Below are 22,030 nucleotides of genomic sequence, written 5' to 3'. Positions count from 1 at the left end.
TAACAAGATTTTTCTTTATCTATTTTTCTGCTCTTTGTAAAGGAAAAATGGGAATATTAAAAAACAAAAATGCAAGAAATAAATGAAACCAATATACAGAAGCAGGTCAACCATTATTCTCATTAAAATCATCACTGTATGGTCAAGAGCCTTTTCCTGCAAAGTGCACAGGTTTGATTCTTCCACACCTGTATACTACCAAAACTAACTCACAAAACCTCCTGGAAAGTCCATACAAGAAAATCTCAAGAAAATGAATTTCTTGAAACTTAAACAGTAAATCATATACTCTCTGTGTAAAATATGAAGTCATACTAATTACAGCATGCTAACTGAAAAGAGCAGATGATAGTTACTTATAATATGTACTTCTAAAATTCAACTTAAATAAATGAGTTTATTTTAACATATACTTCTCCCGAGCCACGAGGGCAGAGTCTAGGCTAGAAACATTAACATGGGGTAAGTTATAAAATTAGAATTAAGGCAGATGGGGTTATAGCATTAATGGAGTTGAAAAGTAGTAGAGGCAAGGATTCAAACTCGAAAATTAAAAAAGGGAATGACCTACCAAGTGATTAGAACTCAACACCCAATGAGAAATGAGATTTTAGACACTCTTTACTCACTCATCCCATCGAAATACAAAATATTTCTCAAGTGAGATTTCTTTACTCTGGGTTGATGCTAAATCTGGTTTCTGACTTGGGCAAGAGAATTGTATAGCACATGCTAGGTTCTTCTCAGCCTAAATGACTAAATCATCAATATGCCTTTTTTTTTTCTTTTTTTTTTCTCCAGGTATAGAAAGCTACAGAGGTTGTAAAAATCTTTGGAGAAATGAAATGCATAGAAACTCTGTAACCCTGAGCGATCGTGACTCCACATGAGCCACACTTGAGAAAGGGTCTTCCTCTGGAATGTGAGAAAAAAAGATTTAGAAACAAAGTTAAATGAAAATGGGAGCAGCATTGCTCACAGAAGAGAGATCAAACACTCCATAGAAAATATATGTTACGGTGCAATTGCCCTCTAGGAGTTACAGGATTATGAAAGTCTAACTTAATTAAGGAAGAAAATAGGTCACATTTAACAACCACATACGTGACACATCATTTTGACTATATAGAATAACTGAAGAGGAGAGAAAAATTAAGAAATCAGAAATATAAGAAAGGCAACTGCAAATTTATCAATCTCTTCTATTCCATCTAAGTTAGGTATATATTTTGATTTTGTATATATAAAATATTCACCATTTTTCGATTGTCTCTCTTTAAAAATATTTGCAGTGTTTTGGAAAAAGAAATTTCATATGTCAAAAGAAAGAGAAACAAAATGGCCCAACTTAAAATTAAAAAAAAAAAAAAAAAGAACTGACTTAAGGGTATTAATATTCTTCTCCTCATAGAAATATACCTCGCACCCTCTTTTATGTCTCCCTCTCTTGTCATCAAATGTCAGGTAATCAGGTACTTGTGAACCCTGCATGGAGTCTTCCCCCTTTCGGGGCTCTATGTCCCTGTGGAGTCAAGCTAATTACAGGTACATTTCCTCTGCAAGGTAGGCACACTCTATACTGTTGAAGGCACAATTAATAATTGAACAAAGCTAGCTGGATTTTTTTGCTCACACGACCACGAGTTGTAGGTAGCTTTACTGTCACACAGGGAGTACAGCCTCTTCTTTGGGTATCTCCAAGAAAGGCTTTTGCATTACAGGCTGAAAAGGATCACCTCATTTTCAAATTTTAAAAAGAAGAAAAATAATCCACAGAAACCAAAAATTAAAATTAAAAAAAATAAAATAAAAATCCTAGTTTCCTTTATAGAATAGTAGAGGCAAATCCTCTCTGTTTTCACCAGGAATATGATTATGATCAGATAGATGGCTATTTAGGTCAGATGTGAAAGAGATAAAAGAGCGGGCTTGGGAATTAATACCCGTTGAAAAGGAGAATTGGAGTTTGCCCTTGAGTCTGTGAATGTAGCAGGGAGCTAGTTTTGCACATGCCAGAATAGAATTTGACCCATGGAGAAGGCCTAGATAGAGGATTATAGAAGAATAAAGTTCTTTCCCTTGAGGTATCCTTAAGGACTTAATGGACGATATCCCCAAAGGCTCATGGGGTCAAAGATGAGTACAGAAAATCCTTGTCCTGCGCTCCAAGCTATAGTCTTGAACAGAGGTCTGTAAACTATACCATAAAGGGCCCACTGAAAATATTTTTACCGATGGGCCATAAATTTGGCTCTAAGCTTGGTGACAATACAATAAAAGACTCAGGATCATTTATAAGAATTCACTGGATTCATTTATAAAAAATAAAAAATTTCTTAGGAAAAAAGGACAGTAGAAATATTAAAAACAAAGAGAGATTCCATTAAAGGATTCTTGAAATGGAAACTATGTGATAAAATTAACAATCTCCCAAAAACATTACAGAAAATGCAATGATTTTAGAGATCTTTTATAATATCTTTTTATGTGGGTCAATAGCTTTTATACCAAATTGTCATTCTACTTAGGACAGGGGTAGGTGGTATGCAATTGGGGGCTAATATAATTCCATCCAAGTAGAATGTACTCTGGAGGTTTAATTTAGTCCAGACGAAAAGGGTATGATATCTAGAGGTTCACATTTCAGATTACCCTCCATATGTATTTTTTTCCATGTGAGGTATAAAATGGGCAGGAAATGCATTTGAGGTTGATTTCCCAAATAAGTGCCTCATTTATTGCTTTTATATATTATAAATAAATGACAGTTGTATGCATTAACATTAAGGATGGATACTGAGTAACATTTTCTTAAGAAAGTAGAAGCCTCTAATGAAAATAGCTGCCTAAATAAGACCATTACATAGGTTGGTCCAAACTTCACCTGGTAAGTTAATTTGATGGCTAACATGAAATAAAGGCCCATATTCTCATACCACAAAATACAGAGTTTTTAAAAAGACTCTATAACTAAACACTGCCCTGATCTTTTAGAAATATCTCAGGATAGCATCCACTGTATGTCTAGCTTTGCACAACGACTTTCATGGTGTTCATTCCAAAATGAATATGTTGTATATTAAATCTCTAGTTATCTATATAAAGAAACTTAAAGAGAAAATCAAATATAAATCAGTTAAAAGTTGGGGGCTAGCTACCAAAATAAATGACAGTCTATAAGAATAATTATGTGATACCTCATCTTTCTAGAAAAAATAAATAATAGGCCTCATTCTAAAAATAATGTGTCATAGTTTTGCACATAAGAAAATATAATTTGTAGAGTAGAAGGCATAGTTTTGCACATAAGAAAATATAATTTGTAGAGTAGAAGAGTATACATGTAATTGGTCCTTAATAATTTGGAAAAATATTTAAATGAAGTTCAAAAAGCAGCAGGGCGTCAAAACCCAGTTATGGTGATGATGATGGGAAAGGGGAGGAGAGGATGCAGAAGAAATGCTTGGGAAATAATTTTCTGACTTTTACTGAATTATTAGCATCAATGTAGGTGGGGATCTATAATGAGCTCTTGTAGCTTAGTCCATGCCTGATGCCCCTCTATTGAACCAGATGTCAAAGATAGTACATTAGAAGTCACAGTTTTGTATTATTCCTAATAGATTTCTTCACGAGGTGCTGCATATGAGGAAACTATAGTTAAAAGCAAAGCAAAACATAAACACACAAAGAACTATGTAAATTTAATCAATATAAAACGTTGCCCTAAAACACTCAAGCACCAAACTGACATACATTTTAGATATAATATTGTCATTTAAGACATTTAATGCTTCTAGATTTGTTGCCTTGAGAGAGTGTTCTATTGAAAATGAAATAAAAATATATGTATTTGTACTATAGTTGTAGACTTTATAGAGATGAGCACATTAGCAAAGATCAGGGAGGACCCTAAATAACTTCTATATCACATTCTGTTAGTATATTAATAACAAAATAGATGCTTGCCTTTCAGATCTAATGGAATCTCAGAAACATGAGGATATCTTAAATAGTGTGTGGCATTTTTGAGACTGGAGGGTTGCTTACCAGTTGGTGTAAGGTGTCTCCAGGTGATAACAGGTTCAGGACGGCCGTTGGCCATGCAGACCAGGGTCACGTTGCTGCCCTCATTCACAGTGACATCCGAAGAGATGTTGGAGATCTTTGGTGGAACTGTAAAGACAAAAGCAAATGCAATGTATAACTATGTCATTAAAAGCAGGTTTGCTGCATTTGTCCATGTAGCCTGAAGTAGCAAATTTGAGTTCAGTGATTTCATGATTTAAAACATCTGAATTTTCTTGTTAAGAAGCCAGGGTGCTTTAGGATCTCCTTAGAGACTAGTGAGCAGATAAAAAGCACGAGTCTTACTATCAGGTGAGACTCTTCCCACTATGACCAAGTGGTATAGGAAGTACAGAGTAGTATAATGAAAATGTCATAGCTCTTTTCTGATTAGAATGGACCTTACCTGGATATTAGAGAGCATGCTCATTTATACATATCAAGAATAAATTTTCCTTATTACTGTTACCTATATTTATTGTCTTATGTATATAAAATGAATATAGTCCAATTTTTCCTTCAAATGTCAGGGGGCAAAAAAAAAGTGTTATTTAGCATAAGATTGCACAGTGTGTTATTAAGATGTAGTGAAACCTAGTTACTTACAATCTAGCCACATAAGGAAACCACCGGTTAATCACTACAATAGAAGGCCTCTAAATATCATCTTGGTGTGTGATAGGCCAGACAATATACCTTAGAGCTTCAAAATTGAATTAGTAAGGCCTATGTCACAGACAGGTAGACATAATACTACTATTACTCCTAGTACTACAATCACTACTAGTGCTAACAATTTAGTAATGGCTAATTTTAATTAAGCATTAACCATACATAAGACCCTATGTAGAGTGCTTTACAAGTATTATTTCAATAACTCCTTTATAACAAGGAAATACTATCTTATGAGGATTTTATTTACGGTTGGGAAACTGAGGTACAGAGGGGGCTAGGTGAGAACAAAAAAAATTAGATTTGAATCCAGGCAGACTCCTGGGCCCATGCTCTTAAGCACTACTTAAATGAAATTTCATCTTCACTACCCAGGCTACCAGATGGCTGAAAATGATGGAAATTACTTTTTGGTGATGTGAGAAATGAGTCCCCCAGGGCTAGCTGTACTGCTGGCTGACTTCCTTCATTAGTGTTCAGGGCGGCAACATAGGTCTCCCATTGGTAGGCTTAAGTGGAAAGTGAATTACTCATAAATTTCATCACAGAGTTTATGCGCTGATTACAAATAGCAGAGTTTATGGTTTGACTGTGATGTTCCTTTTTTTACTCTTAGTTGCTTATGCTGTCCCTGAAAAAATACATGTTGGGGAGAGGGAGGAGGACAAGAGAGCATGAAGTTCAATAATAAAAGAATCTTATTTTTCCTCACTCTTCCTACCCATTAGGAAGTCTGTGTAGTGACAAATAAAACAGGAGCATTTTCTGTTTGTAGAGGCAGCTGCCTGACAACTATATAATCTCTGCAGATCCCTGTTAGAAGGCACTGGCAACTGACGAGGTCAGAGTTGTAAGGAGGAAGTGGGAAGAGAATGCTCATGACCTTAACACTTCCTCATCTCCCATTTACACTTCAACCTTCGGTGCAACCTGGGTTCCCTCATTCTCCAAAGAAACTGCTCTCAGGAAGCTCACCAATTTGTTTGAACCATATTATTTCTAGGTCCAATGAACAATATTTATTATTACCTTTTTTTTCTCTTAAGTATTTGAGTTTGTTGACCACAACTTCTTTCTTCTATTCTTTTCTTTTATTAGTTTCTAGGTCACCAATCTCAATTGCTTTTCCTCTTTCCCCTTGGGCCAGCCTTCCCAGTGCAACTTTTGGGCTTATCTTGTCCTGTTCCTTAAATATCTGTATTCTTGAGGATTTGATCCTCTTTCTTCATATAATTCACTATGAGTGATCTCATCTACTCTCTACCTTTGGAAGCTAATTAATGAGTACTGAATCAGTATATGTAGCCAAGATTTTTCTCATGACCTTTATACCTACATTTCCAATAGACTATTATTCTACATCTCCACCAAGTGCCTCACAGATACCCAAGATTCAACATACTCAGAACTGAGGTCACCATCTTCCTTCCCACAGAACACTTACCAGCTTGTGTTCACTATCTTAGTAAATAGTGCATCATGCAAACAGTTGCTGAAGCAAAAGAAAAAGAAAAAAGAAAAAGAAAAAAAAAGTTTACCTCCCTTGACTGCTCTCTTTTACTGCCCCGTATAAAATGGATCCCATGTGCTGTGGCTTATGAATCTTCAGATTCATTCATTACTCTCAATCCCTATTCCTATTAGCCTTTTCTAGCCATCAACACTTCTTTTGCTTTTGCTTTTTGACCTGAATTTCTGCAAGAGCATTACAACTAGTTTCTTTGCCTCTAGCCTTCTTTTCCTCAAGCTCATTGTCATTCGTGTACCACAGAGCAATCGGATTTTTTTTATCCTAAACTGCAAATGGGAGTCTAGTATCCCCTGATTAATCTCATTGCCCTCAAGATAAAATCCAAACTTCTTAAAATGGCTTAATAGGTTATTCATGTTAGCCCCTGCTTCTCTCTCCAGCCTTACTTCCTACTTCCTTTGCGTTGCATCATCCAGTCGGATCAAATAACTTTTGATTCCTGGAATATACTATTCTCATTTACTCCCAGGCATTTAGCATTCTTTTTTTTTTTTTTTTTTTCCTACATGGAATATTCTTGTTCAACTCTTCAAGTGTTTAGCACCTTCCCTCCCTCAGGTTTCAGCTTGTCAGCTTATCTTCTGACTTTTTCTGGGAAGACTGTCCTGTCATTCCCAACCCCCACCTCCACTCCCTCCTGATTCCACATCAGGTGAAGCTCCCCTCCTGTGTTCTCACACTGTGCCCTGCATTTCTCTATCACAGTACTGAATCTTAAATGCTGGGTTATTACCTGTGCCTGAAATCAAAATGAAAGAGGTAGGCAGAAGGGCCTTTGTTTTCTTGACCACTAAATCTCAGAGAATGGTACTTGGAACATGGCAGGTACTCACAGAGTATTTGAAAAATAAAAATTAATGAAATTTTATCCCCCCGCCAACTCTTTTTCTGAGCTCAAGGAAGTCATCTTATTGGATTTTTGTCGGAAAGGAGCAAGCTTTGATTCTGAACCAATAAAACACAGCTTTTATCAATATTCCTTAGCTACCCCTCTAGTCATCTATTTCACTATCAATTTCTTTGACTCTTAATGAAAAAAATTAACCATGGGGCATAAAAATGTTTGTATATTTTAGGAACACAAGAAGCAGGATAAAATTTGGTGTCCAACTTCCTCAATTATAGATTTTTCAGGGATTTAATTCCTTTTTTTTTTCTTTTCTATGAGGAGCCATTCACATATATGTAACTTCTTTTAGTTTAATGCTTTAATAGTTTCTTCCTAATTTCCTGTAGTAATTCGTGGAGTTTATATTTACACCATCACTAATACACTAAAGTAGCAATTCAAAGGTTTTATTCTATTACCTTGTAAAATCTTTATAAAGATTTTGGGAAGTAAAAAGTATTCTTTCTATTACTGCCACTCTATAGATATGAACATAGGGAACAGAATGTGTAAAAATAAGATAGCTAAGAAATTTACAGAGACAGGACCAAAACCTAAGGTTTATTGATTTCCTAAACTTAATTCTTCCTCTAGATTGCATTCCCTTTTGCAAAAGAGGTTCCAAATAGTATTTTTTGCTCAATTTTATTCTGTTAAGATGACCACTTAGGAAATGGAGTTCAACATGATAATCTTATTTGGATCAGCAAATATAAGTTGTTCATCAAAATCACTATAATATTGATTTATGCTTAATTCATGGGTCATCACAGTACTCTGGGTGGTTTTTTGTTTTTTGTTTTTTGTTTTCTTTTTGGAATATTCCCTAATAATTTTTATTTACAGGATGTGTGATTTATTATGTCTTCTTAAATGTAATGCCATGAACCATTTATTTGATGTTTTTCAACCTATTCAGTTTCAGTGATCTCTCCAATTTTTCTGGCTTATTTTGTTTTTCTTACTGATTAATGAGAGCTCCTTATTCCATAAAGAACTGACCTTTTGTTGTCATTATTATTTGCAAGTTCCCCAATTTATTCCAATTTTATGATCATTTTTGTTTTGTAGAAATTTCACATTTCTTTCTTGATCTTTCTTTTGTTATTTCTTCAATTGCTTCTGTGCATATTAGGTCTTTTCCTAAGATAAGATCAGTTAAATGCTTATCTCTTTTTCTGCTTTTAAATATATATATATATATATATATTTCCTAGTAAACTTTTAAAATAATCTGGGATTTACTTCTGCTCTGAGCTATAACCAGATTTTTTTCCTATTTTTTTAAGTCAATTTCCCCAATATCATTTGTTAAATAATGTAAAACGTATATGTCATTTTGGTTTTCAGAAATACCAACTTGGGCAGATCGATATTTCTGGGAAACATGCAAATATAAAGTTTATATGCCATGCCAATTAATTTTATCAAAATATTTAAACCTATAAATCACTGATTTTTTGGACACCATTCTATTATTAAGTGTTTCCTGTTCCAAAATTAATTGTTTATTAGATAAACCTTTTAAAATGTTGAGTAAAAAACATAATTAAGATATCCATCTTTCAAGACACTAGCAAAATCCATTATTCAAAGGAATCCTGAGGGTTTCCAATGTTAGGAAAAAATTGTAAAATGAAGATCCCACACCTAATAATTCAATTTTTAAAATCAGAATTATTAAATAGGTGATATTCTTTAACCTAGTGAAATACACATCTCGTGTGTGAAATACACACCTCTTGAAATACACCTATTTTACCTATTGAAATATATATAAGTTTTGTGTTAAAGAATGTATGTTTTTTCTATTTAGTACAAATTGAATGGCAGTTTCTAAAATAATGCTAACATCTAGGTGACTTGGATATGTGAATTCTTTCAGCTATGGAATAAAGTAGCATTAAGTGGGCTTATGACACAATCTGGCTCTGCCACCCATGATTTTATTGTGACGCCTCACTATTTTTGTAATTTTCTTACCCTCTTTTTCTACCAGATTTCTAGAGTCTGCCCTGGCATTTGTAGACCAAGTGGTAACTATATATGTTTGTATATACTTCTCTAGGTTCCAATTCATTCCTTCTCTTTCGTATAAGGCTAATATCTCTTATGTGTGACCAAAAGCAGAACTGCAGACAAAGACAGGGACGTAAGTAGAGTGTTTTACCTGTCTACGTCTTTGTCTGGTAAGACACCCTGTTTTTCCTTTGAGGAAACCATCTCTCACCCACTGCCATTGGTTTATTGGGACTGTCAAGCATGTGACCCATTTTTCCTTGGCCAAGAAGTGGGAATATGACATAAACTGGGCCATTGAGAAACTCCTCCCTGGAATTTGGTTTTTATAGGGAATGGCTCAAGTGAGGTTGAAACTGATTCAACTTGTGATAAACTATATTATGGCCCCAAATTCCCATACTTCCCTATATCCACATCCTTTGCCATGCCCAGGCATTTCTATAGTGGATGGCACACAGTTTTCTATCCCTGGGCCATGCTACTTGTTTTGGCCAAGGGTATCAGCATAGGATATACAAGCAGAGTCCTGAAAAGTGCTGGCAGAATTGGACTCATTTGATCTTGTGCCTCTACCATCACCATGAGAACATGCCCAACTGAGCCCGTTGGTTCCAGGAGGAGGATGAAAGATGGCAAACAGCATTGCCAGATAAAATACACAGGACTCAGTTAAATATGAATTTCAGATAAACAACCGATACTTTTTTACTGTAAGTATGTTCCAATATTTCATGGGCCACACTGATACTATATATACCTGTTATCAAAAATTCAAACTTAACTGGCATCCTATATTTTTATTTGATAAATTTGACAACCCTAGGAATAGTATGACCTATAGTAAAGCCAAGCCTAGATCTGCTGACTTGCACGCTTATGAGAAATAAAGCATAACTATTGTTTTATGCCTCTGAATTTTGGAGTAATATGTTCAGCAGCAACAGTTAGCTAATGCATATCATGAAAGAACAGCCACCTGAAAGGACTGTTACTTTTCACTAGGTCTGCAACCTGCACCCACAGAAATGCATGGCTTCTGTGCCTTCCAAGGCAAGATTTTTCTGCCTTTCCTTTGATCTTGTGAGCTATTACATATAATTCCAATCGCCTATTCTACATTGTTCCTTTTTTACATCAAATCAGCCTGTCAATTTCTATTGTTCAAACCAAAGAATCCTAATTGTTGCAAATTGGAAAGCAGTCATAATATAGGATAAATTTGAAGAGGGGCCTTTTCACAGAGGTAAACTGTTGTTATCTCTGCTTAGATACTCCTTTGGGTTTCCGGAAAACCAACTTAGTCACATGCTCAACATTGGTTCTTATCTGTCAGTATACATTGCTTTAAAAATAATCCTAGGTTTGCAAGACTGTCTAATTCTAGCTGTGATTATTTTAATGCCTCTATCCTTGGTCTCTAACTAATCAGTCTACAGAGGAAAATATTAGTTCCAGAGTAGGGGAGAAAAGTGGTCAGTTGGCTTATTTCCCTAACCTCAAATAATTAGCAGTTATTTCTTGTATTCAATTCAAAATGCCATTCCTAATGGTACAAATTAGCAACAAATTGGTCTTATTAGTTATTGTTCATTTGAAGCTGGGAAAAAGTGAATGTATTATTGTGTGTGTGTAGTGGCTGTGAGGGTGTTAAAAGCACAAAACTATCTACTTCCTAATTTCTAACCTTTGTTTGGTATGGCTAGAGACGCTTAAGCCCTATCGTTTTGCATATATAACAGACTGTGGAACAGAGCCTATATGAGAGTTGGGTTCAGAAATTTACAGGTTCTTGAATAGCACTTGGTTTTAATAAGCACGATCCAAGAATTCAACAATAAGAATAAAAATATACAATATAACACATAAATGCCATCTTGTGAAACATCAAACATCTATCTCGCCTGGCATTTTCCTTCTGAAAATGCCACAGAGGCATGTTTTGCTGCATGGTGTAGTAGTTTCCAGGATGGATGACAGGATTAGAAAATGTAACACAGCGTACTAGATTGAGAGCCAGGGAAGGGGACTTTGATCCTGTCCTCGCACCAGCTCACAGGGCAACCACATATTCTCTGGTATTTGCTTTTTAAGCCACATCATCGGACACATTGCAGGTTCTTAACAGATTTCGAATGAATAAATGAATAAATTAATGACAAATTATTTAAATCTCTCTGAGACTTAGTTTCCTCATCTGGTAATTGGAAATAATGTGCAAAGTTCATATTAGGCAATATTACAGGACTGCTTTTTGGGTGAACTTATTCTGTAAACTGTAAAAGGTTCTATGACCTTAGTAATTATTTATTATAGGCTAAAACTAGGTAATAAAACCATGTTGGCTTAATCCCTCCTAAAACAACGTGATAAGATAGGTCATGCATTTCTATGGCGAATGGAATTCTAGTTATATTTTTGAAGACACCATTATTGCCAAAAGGTGTAAGAAGATGTTAAGAATCATAATTAATCATTAATATTGTCATTAACAATAAATCACCCCAAAGATATATATTGAGTTCTTATCTGCTAATGGGCAGAGCTGTGCCAATATGTTCAGCCCTTTAGTCAATGTCTAGACGTTTTATACCTATAATAAAAAGTGAGACAAAGATGTGTGAGTGCACAATCATAACAAGTATATTTCACCAAAATTTTTAGAAGCTTAACTCTTGGGCTCCCGAGAAAAAGCTCTCCAAATAAAATTTCGTCACCATTACATCATGTGCAATGTAAGTCTCAGTAAAAGAGAGGTCTCCTTATTTGTTGTTCTTGTAGGTAACAGATGTTGCCAGGTGTTTTACATCTGCAATTTGAGCCTCTGAAGCCTTCGATCTTGCAGTAGAAGAAAACAACTAGCCGTGGTAATTTCTCTTCCACTAGTGCTAGTTCCCACTCCTATTGGAATCCATTTACAAAGCAAGAAACATCAGCCTCCGAAACAGGCATTTGAAAAGGAGCATTCTGTGGGAACATTTCTTTTAGACACAAGTTTCATGGGTGAGTAGGGAAAATATGGAAACTACAGATTCTTTGAGTGTCAGATGAAGCCGAGGGTGGGAGAAACTCATTATAAGTATCAGTTACTCAAATTTCTCTGCCAGGAGTGATTAGAAATGCTGCACTTATGCATGCATTAAATGATGAACAAAGTAACTTAACAGGAATAATATGTTAACAAATTAGAGGAAAAGATAAAAATGTGTGTATAAAACAAAGCAATGCTAAGTGCCATGTGACTGGTAATGTGGTAAAGTCAGGGTAATTGAAGCAAGGAAGATGATGAAAATGACATATTAAAATAAAGTGTAGTCAAGAAAAAGTCATCTTTTTTTAATCAGACAGGGGCAGTTTCTGAATTGTACATGTGACTAATTTAGTGCCTGAAGCCTGACTCACCATAGTCCTCTGAGATGTAACTGGCATTTTACCATGTTGGCCAAAGGTATTAGCAGGGTAAGACGTACTCTTCTGGGTCTTTGAGCACTACATTATACTCCCAAGTGGTTCTATGAATTCCTGGCACTGTCCTAAGAAGTCATATTTACACCAAAACTGTCCTTAGAGACTCATCCAGACAATAGCCACCATCAAAAGGCAGGGTTAATTTGGGTCAGACTACTCTAAATAACTCAAATGCAGTAGCCAAGGGACAAAAAGTGCTATGAGCTCATTTATTATATACCATTCAGTGGTGGATGCATACTTTTGGTAATACATGTGTGGCATGAATATCCACATCTGGTTGAGTCCCCTGGTCTATCTAAAATATTTTAATTTGGAATTTTTCTATATTTATTAAATGTTCAGAATTACACTGGAATCTAAGCGTGTGGGCTGGTTTAGGAAGGGGATAAATTATTCAGGCACCAATATTTGCATTCATGACCAGCTAAGGGTGTCTATTATTGCTGTTTCAGCAATAAGTCTACTCTGTGGGACATCAAATGGCTGTTCCCATGTACGGGTCATTGCCTTGCTAACTAAGAGCAAATGGAACTATCCTGACTCTGCTCACTGAGGCAGCAGTTACTCAGCAAGTCAGCAGCTTCTCCAGAATCTCATATTCCCAGGCCCTTCTTCCAGCTGCTTGGATATTTGTTTTTCCTGATCTGGGAAAGCATCCAGAAGCTGATCTAATCAATAGATGGAAGGAATGAATCTGCTATCTTCTCTTTACCTAGGCAAAATAGCTTCCTCATTTCTGGTACTTACAGAATAGTCTTTAGATACTGTCCATCCAGAGCAGATGGTTTTGTTATTTGGCAGAAATGGGAGTATGGAGCAGAGGGAAGCTCAAAAATATCAGGCTACCTAGGGTAAGTGGCAAATAGCGACAAGGTGAATTCCAAAGTCCGAGAAGTGGCATCTTGAGACTTTATCAGAAAACAAACAAAACAAATGCGTTTTTTTTCCCCATTTGCACTGAAAAAGACATATTTTCCATATTAAAGAGAACTGTTCAGTATAATTCTTAGAATCAATGAAAACTCAGGGTATATTCCTGGCATCTACTAAAAACTCATTCCTTATTTCATGAAAAGCCTATAAATTTAGTCCTAAACTATGACATATCCTTAAAAGCTACAAAATGCTTAATTGGCAACCAAAGTATTTTTTTTTCTGTGTTCCACTGGTTTTCTAAAAAAAAAAAAAAAAATTAAATGTGAGGAAAATGTTGCCTATACCCCATAAATGGATTCCTTAGCTATTAAGAGACTATTGTAAACAAGTCTTTATATCGAAAGCAGAGAGGATTTTAAATCATAAAGAAAGGAGCTGTAAATGAATAGAAAATAGAAGTATAAAGGTTTTAGAGACCAATCTGTGGTTTATTATGCTTCAGAATAATAACCAACCACATTTACTGAGCACCTACAATTCAGAAAGGCACTGCGCTAGGCATGGGCAGAGGTGAGGAGGGGATAAAACAATGACAAATATGACCTAGATCAGCTAGTTTTTATTGTTTCAACACAAGTGCCAGTAAGAGGTTATCATGAAAATAATAAGAATATTTCCCTTAACATTTTCAAAATGGCTTACTGCTCATCTCATTTCTTCATTTCATTTTGGGAATCAGAAATATGTACAGATAACTAAGGTGCTTGTAAGGATTCCTTAAACTTAATGATTTCATGTCCACATTACTAGCCTAAATTCTATTTTTTTAGTTGCTTAAGGCATACAGTGTTCTTTGCGTGTAGGGAAGGAGGTAGATTCTAATAGAAACTAAAGCATGCCTAGAATACAATGCAAATAATAAAAGTTGTTTCCTGCCATTGCTCAAGGGCCCAGACGATAGAATATTTAGACAAAGAAAAAGATCCACAGGAGGTTTTTAGAATTTCTTTCTTTGCATTGCCCCTGTCAAAAGCTTACCCATTATAAACAGAATGTGGAACATTCACATTATTTCTTCCTAAACAAATACAGTTACCATTGCGAATTAATTAGTGCACTCACACCAATTATAACTTTTAAAAAAATATATGCAATGGCAGAAAACTAATTTTTTTGAGCATTAAATGTTGCTAGGAGAAATAGAATACTTTCTGCAATCTAGGTAGATTTGAATGTTCCAGAGAGCTAAATAGGTGGGCAGTATTTATGAGGTGGGCGGCGGGGGGGCGGGGGGGGGCAGTATAAAAAACCAAAACCTCGAGTTGATAAATATGAGTTAAATCTCCATTTCATTTTTACTTGCCCTTTGTCGGAGGGGCAAATAAACATTAAGTGATGAAAGAAAATATAAACAAGTAGAAATGTAAGGAGAAATAAGAAAAATATTAAAGGTATTTATTAATAATATCTTCGGTAGTATAACATTATACAATTTATAAAACACTAGTATATGCCTTGCCTTATTTGATCCATATCCTATTCCTGTGCAATAGCTTGGACGGGGTTACTATCACCAGCTCTCATCTATGCACTGGATGAATAACTGAGTCTCATGAGGTCCATTCTCTTGGCCAAGGTCACAAAGCTGGAAAGTGAAAGTACTAAGTTTATAAACTGTTCTTCTGATTGTGTCAAGAAGATCCAAGAAGGCCTTGCTATTTCACAGACTAGATTATCTACTGCTGAGATGCTGCCATATTGATTGAAGTAAATAATTACGAATATAATCAGGGCACAGTTAGAGATAGGAGAGACTGGGTAGGTAGATAGTGTGCTGAGTACAGTGATGGAAATATCATTAATTGTGTAGAGCAAGGGTCCTCAACCCCCAGGCCACAGACCAGTACTGGTCCATTACCTGTTAGGAACCAGGCCGCACAGCAGGAGATGAGCGGTGGGCGAGAGAGAAAAGTTTCATTTGTATTTGCAGCCTCTCCCCAGCACTAGCATCACCGTCTCAGCCCCATCTCAGATCATCAGGCACTAGATTCTCATAGGAGCTTGGGTGCCTGGTGCCAAAAAGGTTGGGGACCACTGGTGCCTGGGAGTTCAGTTTACTAAAGTTAATTTTCTCTGCATTATTCAGTTCAGTTATTCTATTCAATTAATATTGCACAGTTAAGAATTTGGCTTTCTGGTTTTGAGAGATTTTTAAAATAATGCTGATAATATCCATGTCTATAACTTGATAATCTTGAACAATTTTGCAGTGGAAACTATAGCCAGCCTCATAAGCCTTATTTACTGCCTTAATCACATTTCCTTTCCCTCAATTTGGTCTACTCAAAATAGAATTTTTCTTCTTTCATCTTCTTAAAACTCAAGGAGGGGGCATGGTGGTAGTGGTGAGAAGGAATGTTCTGTCCCATTTCCACAAATAAAACCCAAAGGGAATGAGTCTCATTAACATTGAGCCAAATGTGAAGTTAGACATGGAGGCACCTCGGGTTTCACCTGTTTATTCAGAGCCCTGGGCATGTTATGGAGAAAATGTCAAAGATTTCTCTTCTCTTGCTTCTGCACACTGCCGTGATGTTTTATTCAAATCTTCATGTCCTAAGGAAACAAACACTATCAAAATTTCCCCCACCTGGCCCCAGTCTCGCACATAAACATGCACAACACCTGTGTTTAGGGGAGCTGATCAATTCTCGCAAAAAGCAGTCTCCTGGTAACATGCTTCAAGGCCAGAGCACTGAGGCGAATGATTTCTGAGGCAGCATGACCCTCTGTGACTGTGTTCGTTTCCATCTCATAATGCTTGTGTTTATATAACACGATGTGTCCACTGACCCAGCCTTCCAACAAGGGATGGTTTTAAGTATGAGTGGAACTCTGAGATCACATTCAGAAAATCAGACAGCTGGGAAAATAGGGCAGGGTAAGGGGAGAGGTGATGCAGAAGTGACTGAGAATGGGTGAGAATCAGCAGCTCTTCCATGAGGAGAGCAAGAGGGATTTCTCCTGCTGAGCTCTGTGTCAGCTCTGCATTTGGTATTGCTCTGGTGCCCAGCAGAGTAGTAGCTCGTCCAAAGGGTCTAGGCCAGAAATCTATGGAAATGCATCAGGGTTTCTACAAAGTCTCTGTGGAAAGTATGAGCCTTAGAGGAGTAAAGCAAGCAGCTCCCACAGTTTCTGTCCAGCCAATATCTGTCGCAAGCACACCAGGCAGGCCATGAAATGAGAATGAGGAAGAGACAGTCACACATTGGACACACATTGGCCCGGTCAGTGCTCTTGTCTACCAGTATTCCATTCTCTGAAGGCAGCTGACATGTGGCTGATTGGTTTTCAATAAGCCACAGGCTGCACAAGGCAGAGAACACACTATTGCAGTGAGTGGGACTCTTGTGTTTTTATTGGTTCCAAATAGCTCTAGATGGACTGAGAACCAAACTTGTTGGCCATCAGAGATATTCTTGATTCTCATCCCACATCTCTCCAATTCAATCCCTGGGAAAAGGGCAAATGTTTGTTGTTGTTGTTGTTGTTATTGTTGTTGTTTTCCGGTCTATTATTCCACCCCAACCCCTCTGGCCTTGGGGAAGTCACTTAATGTAATCTGGAAAATGACTGGGTCCTGAGAAACTGGCCATTGAAGATCTCTAATTTCCACGACTCACTCATACCCATCACGCCAGCAGGAAAACACAGTGCCTAGCCTACTGTGGCTTCTTATTAACTCTCTGTTAAGGGAGTGAAATAATAACTTAACTGAATCTTCAATACTATGTGTAAATTTACAAGAAAACAATTAATACTCAGGGCTACTTGTGATTACTTTGCTCTCTTAGCCTTTTGCTAATTACACAGCCATCTCATTTTTCTTGATGGTAAAATAGTCCAAGTGACTCAAGTCCAAAGTGCAAATTTTTAGCTATCTGTCCTTCCTCTACTGATCAGAAGCTGAATGAGAGAGGATAATGATTTTCCATGCCTTGTAAATTAAATGTATGCCAAGAGTAGCTAAGGTTAAAATTTAAAAGAAAATCTTCTCCAACATATATATTTACCAAGAAATATAAAATAATGTAAAACATCTCCTTCTCTTAACTTCATGAAGCTCCACAACACATTAGGTTTTGCCTTATGCCGGCCCCTCTGATAGCTTTGGGAGTCAGATCAGGTTTTAGCTATAAGCCAGCTGGTGCCATTCATTTAAAGAAAAACAGCTATACAAGTGAGCAAGATTCTAATCACTAAATCTAATTACAAAGTAGAGTAAATTATTATAAATGTTTCTAGAAGTGTCTTAAAACACTGTAAAAAAGAAAAATGATCAACCAAACAGAAATCTGCTATGCTGGTAGTCAATAGCATCATCTGGGATTAAAACATTCGCATGCGTAAATGTTATATGCTCTGGCTGTATCTGATACCTGACTCTAGCATCCACACATTAAAAACTTTATAACATCTCTCTCTCATTCAATCAGATGTTAAACTGTTCGACTCAAAGTACACCTTAGTTTATAGGTCCTAATGGGAATAACAGGTACTTTTCATTTACACCACACTGAAGGGAACTTCAAATCACTCCATTAAAATGGTAACAATTAGTCAAGGGAAGGAAAAGGCAGTGGGAAAATGAGAGACACTTTACATGGATGTATTTCCCAGTGCAGATCTACCTTCTTCCATTTCACATCCTTCTTTAAAATATTTCAAATGCCACACGTGCTCCACATCACAATGAAAAACCAGAAACACATTAACATTTAATCCTTGGCTTCTAAACTAGCCCGGACATTTCCTATATCGGTTGTGTTTTTATGCTGTCAGGTCATCATGGACCTCATGTTTTAGTCCATCCGCTCCCTCAAGGGATGAATGTGTGTGCTTATAACATTCAAAGCTCTTCAGAACGATATTCCCAGTTCATTGTCTATGATGTCCTTCAGGGTTGTAGAAGAGGCTGTCAGTGCTCACCAAGTATCAATGGGCTTCACTCCACTTCCCAATCTCCTGTGGTTAGTTTGGGACCATTAACTGGGCTCTGGTCAATGAAATGTTAAGTAAAGTGAGGTAAGCCACATCCAGGCCTGGCCCTTAAAAAAAAAAAAAAAAAAAAAAAAAAGCCAGTGTATCACTCAAGCTTTTTTCTACCGTGCCATGGCAACTGTGGGGATATGTGATCCAGATGGCATAGCTGGTATGTAGCAGGGGGATGTCTGACCTGGATTGAACTTTATAAGCAAAAAATAAGCCATGAGAGTTCAGCAGTATCTGCTGTGGCAGCTAACATTAATTACTCTGATCCAAAAATCATTAAGAAAAGCAAACTATACAAGTTTTATTTAGAAGTATACTGGCCTAAAGTCGGAAATTAGATATGCTGTCTAAAAGGTCCTTTATATTTCATGATTATGACTTTTGAATGAAAATCCTCCTCTCCATTCAACGAAGCCTGGGTTGACCATTGCTCATAACTACACAATTAGTCTTCTAGTCTACGCATCATTTCTTTTTTTTATTTCCTGACCAACTGTAGCCTCCTGCCTGAATTTGGCCATCACCTAAGAGATGTAGGAACCTCTCCTCTGACCTGTGGTACCGAAGCCACAGTGCAGAGTCAGAAATGGATGTCTTTTCTTAATTCTATGCCTTGCCTTTTGTCTTTGCCACTTATCAGAAGTTTTCTACCTGCATATATACCTCTGGTTATAAACCTTTGGTATTAAGAACTTACAAGTTCCTGCTTCTGGACCTCTAAGCTATAAGTCATACATCCAAAAATTTGGCATCCTCTGGTTTGAATTTCATAATTTTATATAAGATGCATAGTGTGAAAACAAGTGATCTATAAAATCTAAGCAAAGATAGTACAAAGGAATATTATTTGAATTAGCAAAATGGCATTTCTTATCATGAGATTCATGTCTATTCACAACTATAGAGATAATGAAACAGTACTAGATATTTCTAGAAATTGCCTGAGGAAATATTGTACTAAAAGTGCTTATTTTGTACTCTGGGAACTAGAATCAAATTTCTCTCTATTTGCATATGCTTGCTAGTACATAGCACAGTGCCTGGAAGTACATGTCTTGGGTTATATTTTTGGCTTTCCCTCTGTCTTGGTCTCTTTTGTACCTGGAGTTTTTTTTTTTTTTTTTTTCCCCTCCCTCTAGCTGGAGGAGGAGGACAATGCCTCAGGAATTATTTAAAGAAACTGTGTTACATAATCAATGCAAGGACTCGGAGACCTCTGTATTAGTTTTCCTTACTAAATACAAAATCATACTTTATCAGAACAAATAAATTTTCTAACATGGGTTGAGTATTTCTTCAGCTTTCTTGTAGCGAAATGATTCTTTATTTGGCATTCTGCAGGCCTTACTATTACACGATAAGTTTTTCATAAGAAAACTGTAAAAGAATTTCATTGAATATATTTCTAGTACAGGAATTATTTTTAAGGCTGGCCAGGGAGAATTTCAGGATAATAGCGAAGGAGACATACTGAATACGTGTGACTCAGAATAAAAAATAAGATCTGACCCATATAAGTAAACAGTTATCTAAGAGCGGCCCCACTCACTAAATACAAGGCTTCAAGGAGACCTAGATTTTGAGCCCCAGCAGGGCTCCTTTAGGCCACAAAAATCTCTCTATACCTTAGTGTATTCATCTGTAAAAATAACATCTGCCAATTTTCTAGATTCCAGGATGGATACAAGGATTAACTAAATCATTTAGGGAGAGTGTATTGGGTACGCATCCTTAGAATATTTTATTTTAAGCAATCTTTTTTTCAGAAAGCAGAAAAGGAAGATAAAAATTGAGTCAGGATTGTATGAAAACATGACTTTGTAATTATACATGGCCTAGCACATTTTATAACACTAATTAGAGACTTAGGGATTAAACTTTACAGTTTGTATAGATGTCAACAATATCCTATATAAAAAAAGTCCTACCCGATATTCGTGGTATAAGCTTATTCTATTAAAACAGCTTTAAAAGTCAGCCAGGAAGACTGCTCCTTGAGTTGGGCCACACAGCATTATGGCTAATGCTTCCCTATGCCTATCAGTAGAAGAGGTCAAGAGTCTCATGTCAAAGGTATAGGTGTGATAAATGCTCTAACCAAAGGAATAACTCAGAAATGTTTGAAGCCATACAAGGGTAGGAACCATCTCTTTTAATCCATATTTATAGAGTATAATTCACTGGTTACACATTGGACTCTGAAGCCAAGCAAGGTTCCAATTCCGATTGCTCAACTTACTAGCTGTTAAATCTTGGAAGAATTGTTTAGTCGTTCTTTGACTCAGTTTCTTACCCACAAAATGAGAAACTTAACCTATCACCTAGGATTTTCAGGTATTAAATGAGATAACTAATGGATGTGAAGTACTTAAACTGATGCCTGGAATATAGTAAGTGCTTATAATAAATATTGTTGATTTCAGAACATGTTAGTGCCACCTGATTGGAATGTCAGGGATGATAGGTCAAAATGTTTTTTTGGTTTTGTTTTTTTTTGTAACACAGAGGGACTAAATGAATGAATGAATGAATCAGTGAAGGACAGAAGAGTTTTCTGGAAATATACTTTTGGGAGATAATGGTGACCAGTAACTTCTATTTACTTTAATCTGTGATTTCTCTGAATAGACTAAAGCATCTACATCTGCATAGTATTTATTTCTTCAACAGAGTGATACACTGAATGCTTTCTTTTTATTTTTAATGCCTTTCCTCTCAAATGAGTCAAAGCTCAGGTCCCCTTCTGAGATGTATACTATATAGTTGCTTAGCACTGCCACTTTTAATTGAAGGCAATTTATTCGGTAGGTCTAAAGTAATATAGAGAAGTGCAAATCAGAAAGGCAAGGGAAGGCTCCGGAACAGAAATGTTGCCCAAATGCCTGTCATTTTCTCCATATCATAAGACAAATGACTGAAATCTTCCTGGATATCATTTAAGAGTTATGGGTGGTTGGAAAACCACAATTGAATAATTTCTCTTTTGTGTAATTAAAATGCCAACCCTAAGGCAGCATTACAATATTTCGCATATTTACTTCAGGTTTTTATAAGAGAGAGGGGAAAAAAACTTCATTTGATGCAGTTCCAAGATCTGTCTTCCTGTCTTCCATCCTCCCTTCCTTCCTCCTTCCATTCCTCCCTGCCTTCCTCCTTCCATTCCTTCCTTCCTTCCTTTCTTCCTTCCTTCTTTCCTTTCCTTCTTTCCTGTCAGGGTTTGAAATAGCCTATAATTTAAATGTATAGAGGAATTTTTAGAGAACCACAAGCATAGAAAATTAGAAGTCTAACTGGAAGCATCTTTGGGGGTTGAGAAATGTAAACGACTGTGAAAGCTCAACAATACATGTCGAAATAATTAAATCTTTTGGAAATGACTGAACTGAATGTTTTCAAATAAGCAAATCTACATTTGTCATTCTGAATTATTTTTATGGAAAGATGGTGTTTCT

The 22,030-nt window shown here is 36.3% G+C and overlaps 1 protein-coding gene across 1 annotated transcript in view; it reads right to left on the bottom strand.

Moving 5' to 3' along the window:
• LSAMP (limbic system-associated membrane protein) overlaps positions 1–22,030 on the bottom strand; it is a 293,017-nt gene that overhangs the window by 207,708 nt on the left and 63,279 nt on the right. The window contains exon 3 of the mRNA XM_011355436.1: positions 4,051–4,176. Within this exon, the coding sequence (XP_011353738.1) occupies positions 4,051–4,176 (126 nt within the window). The remainder of the gene's footprint in view (positions 1–4,050; positions 4,177–22,030) is intronic.

This window comes from Pteropus vampyrus, unplaced genomic scaffold (assembly GCF_000151845.1).
Source record: "Pteropus vampyrus isolate Shadow unplaced genomic scaffold, Pvam_2.0 Scaffold1, whole genome shotgun sequence".
Taxonomy (NCBI): domain Eukaryota; kingdom Metazoa; phylum Chordata; class Mammalia; order Chiroptera; family Pteropodidae; genus Pteropus; species Pteropus vampyrus.
The sequence above is the reverse complement of the archived record's forward strand: the minus strand, read 5'-3'. Positions and strand labels throughout refer to the sequence as shown.